The 10,741-nt window shown below is 48.1% G+C and overlaps 1 protein-coding gene across 1 annotated transcript in view; it reads left to right on the forward strand.

Moving 5' to 3' along the window:
- Gpr26 (G protein-coupled receptor 26) overlaps positions 1-7,936 on the forward strand; it is a 19,663-nt gene extending 11,727 nt beyond the window's left edge. The window contains exon 3 of the mRNA XM_055608970.1: positions 7,705-7,936. Coding sequence (XP_055464945.1) covers positions 7,705-7,936 — 232 coding nt within the window. The remainder of the gene's footprint in view (positions 1-7,704) is intronic.
- The last annotated feature ends 2,805 nt before the right edge of the window (positions 7,937-10,741 follow it).

Raw genomic sequence — 10,741 nt, forward strand, 5'->3', positions numbered from 1 at the left:
TGTGTGTGTGTGTGTGTGTGTGTGTGTGTGTGTGTGTGTGTGTGTGTAAAGGGAGGAGAGAGAGCACAGCTAGTACCACTGTGGAAGTGCAGGTGGCCATCCCCGTCACTCTCACCCAGCCTCCTATTCCCCATGAGGACGAGCCAACTGTGATTGCCCTCTCTGCTCTCCTCACTTGTCCTTACACAGAGCCCATCCTGGTTGCTTGTAATTTCAGTCCTTGCCTCCAGTTCTTTCTTCAGGCCAAAAGACAGTCCTTTACCCACAGGATCCATGGATCATGGGCTCCTTAGTCCAACCAACTGGATAACAAGAACACCTCTATCCTTCCCAAACTTCCCCAGTTGGATAACCAAGTCTTGAGATATTGCCAAGCGTTCCCCGGGACCAGAGTCACCCTGATTGAGAAGCAGCCTAGACTCATCTCCCAGACAGAAGCCAGGGCTACCTTAGATCAAGACTGCATGAAACCTAACAGCCACAGAGAGACAGAGAAGCCTCCCTAAGACCAACCTTAGCTCTCTCCTTCTGCCATGCAGCTTTGGGCCAGTGCCCTAAGCTCTCTGGGCCTCCAGAAGACTGTGCGGGTACCCTGGGGTTAAAGGATGCCAGAGTGCTGCAGCGCTGTGGCTCCGGCATGCCCATATGTATTCTAGGGTCCCCATGCTCCCTCTCCACGACACCGGAGACCAGAGGAGATCTAGCCAGTCACAGCTAGTGAAAAAAAAAAACAAAACATACAGAGACTCTTCTCAGAGAGAAGCTCAGAGAGAGGGAAGTCATGTACTATGGGGGTGAACTTGAACCCTTAGAGAATAAGTAATATGACTCCCGCTTTACACAACTAGGCTTTTCTCAGGCTTAATTTCATTTTCTAGCATATTCTACCTATCTCCTCCTCCTCCTTCTCCTCCTCCTCCTTCTTCCTCCTTCTTCTCCTCCTCCTCCTTCTTCCTCCTCCTCCTCCTCTTTCTCCTTCTCCTCCCCCTCTCTGATTATAGCCTATTTCCTTCTAATAGTTCCCAAGCACTAATGTTTCAGCCAAACTGCTAGAAGACTCATAGCTCAATAAATACCCTCCAAATGTAGTTAATGTGATTGAGTTTTAGAAAACATTCACAAAACTGTGCATTCTACCTGATAATAAGCAGCATTTCCAGGGGGAGAAAGGCCTCACCCTCTCCAGTATAGAACTTTTATCAGCAAAAGCAACCCCACCCCATCACCTCTTCCCAGCACCTTTTTTGTGTTTTTGCAGAACTATCCCAAGCAAGCCTCTCATGATGGCACTCATGCTCACCTTCCATCACTTTGTTGCATCACTTGTCTCTGTGTAGACTATAAAAGTTCCCCTGGAGATTAAGGATGAGTTGAAGAGACCCTCAGAAGTCCCCTGGTAGAAACCCTGGCCCTACAAATAGAGCTTGTAGTCAGGACAAAGCCATCAGGCAGGCCCAGAACCCAGGGCTGAGGCAGGATGGAGAGATGGCTCAACAGTTAAGAGCACTGACTGCTCTTCCAGAAGGCCCTGGGGTCCAATTCCCAGCATCCACATGGCAGCCCACAACTGACCATAACTTCAAGATCTGACACCTTCACACAGACATACATTCAGGCAAAACACAGATGTGCGTAAAGTAAAAATAAAAATAAATCAACATTCTCATAGCAATTCCCTAGTGGGATAATAAGTTAAATATACAATAAAAATTAAATTCATCTGCTACCTGCATGTGTGTGTGTCTCGCATGTTTGTGTGTGCATGTGTGCAGGTCTATGTGTGTGTGCATGTCCACGTGTAGGTACATATGGAAGCCAGGCCTTAGGTGTTGTTCAGGCCCTGTCGTCTTTTCTTTCTTGTGAGAGCTCTTAGAGGAGGACTGACGTATCTGTGTTTCACAGTCAGGCGGCTCCTCTGAGCTCTGGGTCAGTTAGACTGTTCCTGGAGTGACCAGGCAGGGCCTTTAGAGCCATTGCAGGTTTCTACGCACAGGCTCTTAGGGAATGTTTTCTGAATTAATGTTCCCATGTCTTCAAGCGACTGTAAGCCTATCATCTGTGCAGCAATCTATACTTACAAATAATTACAGTTGTCGTAAATCATCAGGATCAGGTTTGGAGGCATTTGCGGATCTGATGGCCCCATTATTATAGCTTTCCAGAGTAATGGAATGATGGAGAGGGAAGAGGGGTTAATGTGCAGGTGGCTCCCGACTGTTAACGTTCTATTAATAAATGACTCTTCTGTTCTAATGTCTCAGGAAAGCTTAAAGCATCCGTTTAGAACTTACGAGCCTTTGCATATGCAGATCAAGTCTCCAGAAGCCTTTGGGATAATCAGGCTCTTTTCCTAAGCAATGTTCTGTGACTCACATTGCATTTTATGCACACTGCGTTTGCATGTGTGTATGTGTCTGTATCTGTATGTCTGTGTTTCTTTGCATGCAGTATGCTACAAGAAGACACACACAAAGGGACAGAAAGAGAAAGAGAAAAGGCGAGAGGAGCAGAGATGGGCAGAGGAAGTGTGAAGAGGACTCTAATGCACTATTTTGAATTCAGTATTTGAACACAAAAGTTTCAGGTACACAGTAGAACTGGAAACTGTGCAGGAGCCCGTGAGGCAGCCTGGCACCAGAAAGCATGAGGTCTCCAGTACCCAGGGTTCAAATCCTGTCTTTTCTACATCTGGACCATCTGAGTACCACAGAATTATCCCCGTGTGTTAGGAGGATGATACAAGGATGGGGTGCCGGAGGTGCTGTCTGGGAAGCAGCGAAGCGCTGAGCCCCAGGGTGCTGAGGGAGTGCTGAGCATCGCAGCACCTCTCACCTGGAGCCTCTTTCCTGGGGGTCTCACTGGGAATAGGCAGGACATTAGTTCCCCTAGGACTAAAGAATTTTTCAGAATTCTCCTCCACCTCCTCCAGAGTCCAGGATGGCTCAGGCTGCTGGGTAGTGGGAGACTCCCCTCTGGGTGAAGGCAAGGGTGGGCAGCTTCCTGTCTTGTGAGCCCTTTCCTGTGGCAGCCACTCCATACCAAAAGAGAGCCACAGTTCAGAGAAGTCCTCCATACACATGGTGGATGGCGCAGGCACGGGCAGGCACACAGGATTCAGGGGGTATGATCTGTGTGTATAGCGTGTGTCACCCCGATTCTGTGTCCACTTTCAGTTCAGCAAGGTCTGAATCTTGAAGCACTTTATACTCCTCAGCAAACAAATGTGCACAGACGCTAGCTACATATGTGCACACAACACACACGGTAGGTACATAGCCTGCAGATGCTGATGACCCACACATGACACACACGGGTGTCCCACATGTAACACCTACACCTATATGACAAACATGCATACACGTGCACAAACGTGCGTGATGCACTATGCACACAGCACAAGGCACACATGTCCACACATGTGCATGACTCACATAAGCACACACACATGATACACATGTACGCATTTCCATAACACAAATGCATGTGCCCTTCTGACTGGTGTGGTCTCTCCTGAGGGCATAAGACAGGGACCAGGAGGGTGTGAAGGACTAGTCTGCACGAATTTTGAGCATACAAGAATGAGTGTCACTGTGACTGGAGCCTTAGGGCAAGCAGGGGCTTTTCTGGGTCACACCCCTAGAAGCATATGGAAACTCCCTTGTGCTTATCAAAAGGCGAGGGCATTTGGCGGGAGTGGTGCTTGTGTCACAAGCCTGTTTGCTGCTCCAGAGGCGCCAGAGCTGTGGAAGTCCCACTGTTGCCTTGATTATATGGGGTCTGGGGACCAGGATGGGGATCTGGTTCCACTTCAGTGTTGTCACAGCCAGGGACCCCAGAACACCAGAGCGACCTAACAGACCATGTATATTCCTGTGGAGTTCTTTTGGGGTGTCTTGGACTAGTGGGGCTGTGTACTACACTGAGATGCTTAAACAGCAGGAAGACATCCAGGTATCTCCTCGGCCAGGAATACGTGGAGCCAAATCTGGTCTGTGTCCACTTGAAGCTCTTCTTTGTCTGAGGCCTACCAAAGGACAGACATGGATTTTAAAGCAGAACTTGTCACAGGTTTTTTTTGGGGGGAGGATTAGGAAACAAAGGCTTAACACAGCAAATTATGACCCCATGGAAAGGGCCTCTTGGGGCAGAAAGGGACCCCAAAGCTCATCTTGTCTCCCTGCAATGCTGGGTTCAGGTCCCAGCATGGCCCCTAGCCAGGCTTAGAGGATAGACTTTACTCTGACAGGAGACCCTGGCTTGCTGCTCAATCTCTCTGGACTTCAATGACCTCATCTATAAGATGGAGATGAGGCCCATTCTTCAGGATCATTGTGAGATGAGACAGTGCACAGTGAGGGCTTGGTCCAAAGAGCACATAAACCAGAAATTATCTGAGGAGGTTCAGACATCAGATAGTGTCTTTGGAAAACCAATGCCATAATTTCAACCTACAGAGCCTCCAAATATTACTTTTAACCTTGCTGGATGGTTTGATAATTAAGTCTTTTTTTTAAAAAATCCCTTTTCGGGGGGGGGGGGGCTGGAGGGGTAGCTCAAACAGCAACGTGCTTGCCACGCAAGCATCAGGACTGAGTTTGGATCCCCAGAACCCATGTCAAAAGCTGGGCGGAGCAGCATATGCCTGTAACCCCAGCAAGGACAAAATGGCTGGTGGTGTCACATAGATCCCTGCAAAGTTGTTGGCCAGTTAGCTTAGCCAACCTGGTGAGGTTTTAGCCTGACTAGATACCCTGCACCCTAAACAAAATGTGGAAGGTGTCTGAGGAAGGAACACACCAAGGTTGTTCCCTGATCTGCAAAAATATATTCAGCCTGAGTGAGCTATCCCAGAAGCAGAAAGATGCACATGGTATATACTCACTCATATAGACATATAATATAGGATAAACCTACTAAAATCTGTACACCTAAAGGAATTAATCTAGAGGGAGGACTCTTGCTAAAATGCTCAGTTTCTATCCAAAAAGGCAAAGAGGATGGACATCAGAAGAAGGAGAAAACAGGGAACAAGTCAGGAGCCTGATACAGAGGACCTCTGAAAGGCTCTGCCCTGCAGACTATCAATGCAGATGTTGAGACTTATGGGCAACCTTTGGGCAGAGTGCAGGGACTCTTACGAAAGAAGTGGGAAACAGTAAGATCTAGAGAGGACAGGAACTCCACAAGGAGAGCGACAGAACCAAAATATCTGAGCACAGGGGTCTTTCCTGAGACTGATACTCCAACCAAGGACTATGCATGGAGATAAGCTAAGACCCCTGCACAGATGTAGCCCATGGCAGGCAGTTCAGTATTCAAGTGGGTTCCATTGTAATAGGAACAGGGACTGCCTCTGACATGAACTGATTGGTCTGCTCTTTAATTACCTCCCCCTGAGGGGGAAGCAGCATTACCAGGCCACAGAAGAAGACAATGCAGCCACTCCTGATGAGACCTAATTGACTAGGATCAGAAGGAAGGAAAAGAAGACCTCCCCTATCAGTGGACTTGGGGAGGGGCATGTGTGCAGAGGGGGGAGGAAGGGAGGGATTGAGACGGGAGGAGGGAGGGAACCACAGGGGAGATACAAAGTGAATAAAGTGTAATTAATAAAGAATGTTTAAAAATATATACTCACACATGAATGTGTGTACCTACATAGACAAGAGCACACACTCACACACACACACACACACTCACACACACTCACACACCTATCTTTTGGGGAGAGCCAAGGATGCTAGGACCAACCAAGGATACTGGCCATTTGGGAAACATGACTTCCATCACATGCTGTGCTGGCTAGTTTTATGTGAATTTGACACAAGCTAAAATCATATGAGAGGATGCAAACTTAATTAAGAAAATGCCTCCATAAGACCTGGCTATAGGCAGGCCTGTAAGGCATTTTCTTAATTAGTGATTGATGGAGAAAAGCCTAGACCATTGCGGGCGGTGCCATCCTGGGCATGTAGTCCTGGATTCTATAAAAAAGCAGACTTAGCAAACCACCAATAGCCAGCACCCCTCCAAGGCCTCATCATCAGCTCCTGGCTCCAGGTTGCTGCCCTGCTTGAATTCCTATGCTGACTTCTTTCAATGATGAACAGTGATATGAAAGTATAAGCTAAATAAACCCTTTCCTCCTCAACTTTCTTTTTGGTCATGGTATTTCATTGCAGCAGTAGAAACCTTAACCCACAGCGATAGTGTTGCCAGCATTTGGATATTTCATTGTTATTAAGTGTGAATTCTAAATGTGAAGCTATAGATCTTTAAAAAGTGAACATTTGCCTAATGCTCATGGCTTCAGTTCCTCAGCTCCTCCCTGAACCTGGCAATGAAATGAGGAGAAAGGTAGCCCTGGTTCTCCACAAGGTTAAAGGACAAGGCAGAGAGTGATGCTGAAACGATGAGGCAAAGGCAGTGGCCTCAGAATGGATGCACTGGAGATCCATTCAAGACAGAGGAGTTTTAGTAGGGAATGGCATTCATCAATTGTCCTTTACTTCCACGAACTCTAAGACCCATCATACAACCTAAACTCAGAGAAGACTAGAAAAGATAGCTAAATTGACAGCAGAGTTACAGGTAACACTGACCCTCTTGCCCCTGTGCCCTGTCCCAGGCAACCCATCAAGCTGAGAGCCACCACTGCCTGCTCTCCTGGAGATGCCCCAGCAGGCAGCCAGCTGCCAGAATCTATCCAGACACAGGCACTAGGCTCACTGAGACCCTTCTTCTGCTCTCCAGATTTCAACTTCCTCATTTGACAAGGGTGGGAGGAGAGGTGTCTTAGGATAGCTAAGCTCTCCAACCTTTGTGGGTCTTTTTGACCTTATGCTAATGCTGGATACCTCTCCAAGACTGGCCAATGGAACCGGGACCATTTGGGAGAGGATAATAATGCTCAGAGGTAGGAGTGGGGACTCAGGAATTCTTACTGCACTTGAAACCTGGAGTTTGCACCACTCGGTAAGCTCCATGGCTACCAGGAGAACTCTAAGAACTGAACTCTTAAACACACAGGATGTATCTCCCCTTCCCCCCCCCCCCCCCCCAGTGAATGAAGATCACTTTCAGGTTTAACTGCTACTTTTGTCAGAAGCCACCAGGACCCCAGTTTTAGGAAAATCCCCTCCCCACTGACAGATGCCCTACTGGAGCAGAGTATGCCTGGAGCTTTGCAGAATGTTTGCCAAGTTTTTATCCCTCCCACGGAGACTCCTCAGGAAGGCAGAACTGGGTTTGAGGCAGCACCAAGCCAGACTCTCATGGATTAAAAGATCATGGAAACAACCCCATTCAACTTCCTTACTCTGTAGATAAGACAGGCCAGCCCAAGGATAGCAAAGGCTTAACCAAGGTCAGGAGCAGGGTTGGAGCTGAAATCCGAAGGCCGTTAGCTATCCACCCACTTCATTATTAAGCTTGGGATGCAGAGAAGGAGGTGGCTCTAAACCCTGCCTTTATATTTGATCCTCCTTAGGAGCTTGTGGATATGAGGTAGTCGTGTCTTTCAGCTTCACTGCAGTAACCTGTGCGCATAATTGACATGGTCCTTAAAATTAAGTGTTTCGTCCATGTTCATTGACGTCATTGTCATTGGTGTGAATTATTGCTTTCATCATTATTTGACACGATTACATGCACCTAACAAGTGTCCACAGCACCCTCAAGTAACACGCTCCCATCTCTCCACAGGCTGGTGGAACTCTTCTCCACGGTGCCCATTGGCTCCCACTGGGGTGTGCTGTCCAAGTGCTTGGCCTACAGCAAGGCTGCATCTGACCCCTTCGTATATTCCCTGCTGCGACACCAGTACCGCAGGAGCTGCAAGGAGCTTCTGAACAGGCTCTTCAACAGACGCTCTATCCGCTCTGTGGGCCTCACAGGTGACTCTCACAGCCAGAACATTCTGCCAGTGTCAGAATGAAGGACCACTCTCCGGTTTGAGGAATTCAGAGTGAGGTGGCCAGAACGAAGGGAGGTGGTCTGGGACACCTGGGTGGACAGTAACTGCCACCATTGCTTGGCGATTGCAGTGATGCTGATGTCTGACCAAGTTCTAGAGCTCTTCCAGGGTAGATTTCAGGCTGCCCCTGTTTGTCACCAAAGGATGGCCAGAGGCCATGCCCTGGCCTTTCTTTCTGAGAGTGTTTTGAGCATTTACACTCATCAAAGGCCTCCCCAAAAGATGGCAGGCTGGTCACTGTCAAGCACACAGAGAGCTGGTGGCAGGTGTGGGGCGTGATACCCCACAGTTTGCTAACTACTGGTCATGGGGCTCCATGCTCCAAGGGACATTTCAGTGATGTGGAAAGTGAGGCTGACGTTGGCTATCTGACCCCAGATCTAATATGGCACCTCTTTTCTACTTAGTAGTGTTTGCTGCTGTAACCCAAATATTACCCAGTCGGTGCCAACTATATAATGATCAACTGACACCCTTGGGCTCTGCACTCAATGGGAATGTGTTTAACAACCAGTTTGCTGCCTACCGGTCGTCTTAGGAATGATAAATTGGATTCAACTTTTTTTTTTGTCCCTCTTCCATTCAACAAACAAATGTTTTTGTGTATTGACAATCTTAGCATGAAAGTGGTCTCAATAGACAGGTCATAGATAATGTTAGATTCTATGAAATCTGAGCAGGAAGTCAGTCACCTTCTTCTGATTTGCATGCCATAGCTATGGGAGCCCACTAAAGTGGGAAGATGGTGGCTGCTCTGTCCTGCCTCCCCACCCAGGATCTGGGTTGGGAGGGAGGGAGTACTTCCTCTTGGCTTAGACATCTTGCCCATCAGATCTTGTGAGGTAGTAGCGCAGTCTTAGTTTTCAGATACTGGGTTCCATTATCCTGGCGGTTCATTATCCTGATTCTGCAATTGTGTCCTGAGAAAGCAGGGGCTGTCCAAGGTCACCATGAAAGTGCTCTGGGCCACTGCTGAAAGAGTGCAATTAGTATAGGACGTTGTTCCCATAATATACATGCCAACCCATTGGAAGCCATTGTCGTAGTCTCATTAAAATCTAAGCTAAGGACTGGAGAAATAGCTTAGCCAGGAAAGTGCTTACTGTACAAGCGCAAGGACCTGAGTCTAACCCCAAGAATCTACACTAAAAGCACATGGGACATGATTGCTCCTGCAATCCTAGCACAGGAGAAGCAAGAGAGGCTGTTAGCTCCACAGGACTTATTAGTCAGCCAAGACTTAGCTGAACGGGTGAGTTACAGACCAGGGGTGGACCTCAAAAAAGAAATGAACAATGTAGATTGCAACTGAGAGACAACCCCTGAGGTTGACCTCTGGCCCATGCATACACACACACACACACACACACACACACAGGGCCCATGCCTTGAGACTACTGAGCAGCTGTTTCTCAGCCCTGTGACTCCTCTGGGTGGAAAGGGTAGAGGGCCATCAAGTCAGAAACATCATTATCTCCTTTTAGCTCCACACATCCTAGGCTCAGAAGGATAGTGGGAACTCTCCACTAGAGACTAAAGAATGTTGATTTCCCCTGCCTGGCATCCCCAGCAGTTAAAGGCAGAGAAATGTCTGCTTGTCTGTTTGAGAAGATAGCCTATCATTAACTCTTGGCAATTCATTTAGAAAACAACCCCGCCAGGCCTAGTGTTGACAGGCTTCAGAGTTTCCATGGAGACCAGAATGGAGACAGCTGTGTCATGTAACAAGGTTTGAATATCTTCCCATTGCTCGGCAAGGTATGTTCAGAGAAAAAAAGAACCCAGACACCAGAGGGGGACTCCCCAGGACACTTGTTTCGATTTTGTACCCAGCTTTCCCCAGCCAGTCTTCTGGGGGAGTTGGTGAGGTACACCTCTCCCTCCTGTGATGAGGGAAGTCAGTACAGGTAGCTTGAAATTAGCCACGGTGGACGTTTTTATACACTCAGAACACCTAATTGTTATACATCAGGCCTGCCCCAGAGAGCTGGTTGTCATCCATCTACCAGCGCAACACTGCCACACATTTGTTTCTGGAATAAAACTGTCCTGGTTCAGAGTCCATTTGGCCCCAGAGGGACCAAGTCACAGCAATCACTTCTATCCCTTTTCTAGTGATGAGCAGCTGTCTACCCCTCTGTTGTCCCAACACTCAGAGTCCTAGGGAAGCTCAGGTCAAGCAGGGAGCTAAGGCAGCATGCACAAAATAATTTCCCCTTTTTACACAAATACCGCTGAAGTTGGGCAGAAGAGGAATGCTGACCCAGGGGGTGAGGTCAATAGACAAGCAATGGTGAGTAGCGACAGCCACTTTCCCCGGTAGGTTTGGAAGGAGAGTCATCCACAAATCCTTTCTGTTTGATCTGCATAGGCAACAGATTGCCTCCCGAGTTGTAAGGAGATCTCTTTGTCCCTTCCTTAGCCGAGAAGCAGGATCAGCCACCCACGACACCACATATCCAGAAGGATGTATGCTGTAATTTTCACTATGCCTCTAAAGCAGCTCACCATTTAATAAAACCCGTAACTTTGGCATCACGCCACTGACAGGAACCCCTGATAAGGCCATTGATGGAGAGCTTTCATTATCACTTAGACACAGGCTTGAAAACCCAAGGGCAGTGAGGAGGAAGCGGCTCCACTGGCAAAGGCCACTAGCCAACGCTGCAGCAATTGACTTCCCATAAACGTGGATAGCCAGCTCTGCACATCTCTGAAATGTGCCCCCTGTGGTTTCTGTTCCCACTTGAGTGAGCTACCTCATTC

Source organism: Psammomys obesus, unplaced genomic scaffold, assembly GCF_907164565.1.
Source record: "Psammomys obesus unplaced genomic scaffold, mPsaObe1.curated_primary_1811, whole genome shotgun sequence".
Taxonomy (NCBI): Eukaryota; Metazoa; Chordata; class Mammalia; order Rodentia; family Muridae; genus Psammomys; species Psammomys obesus.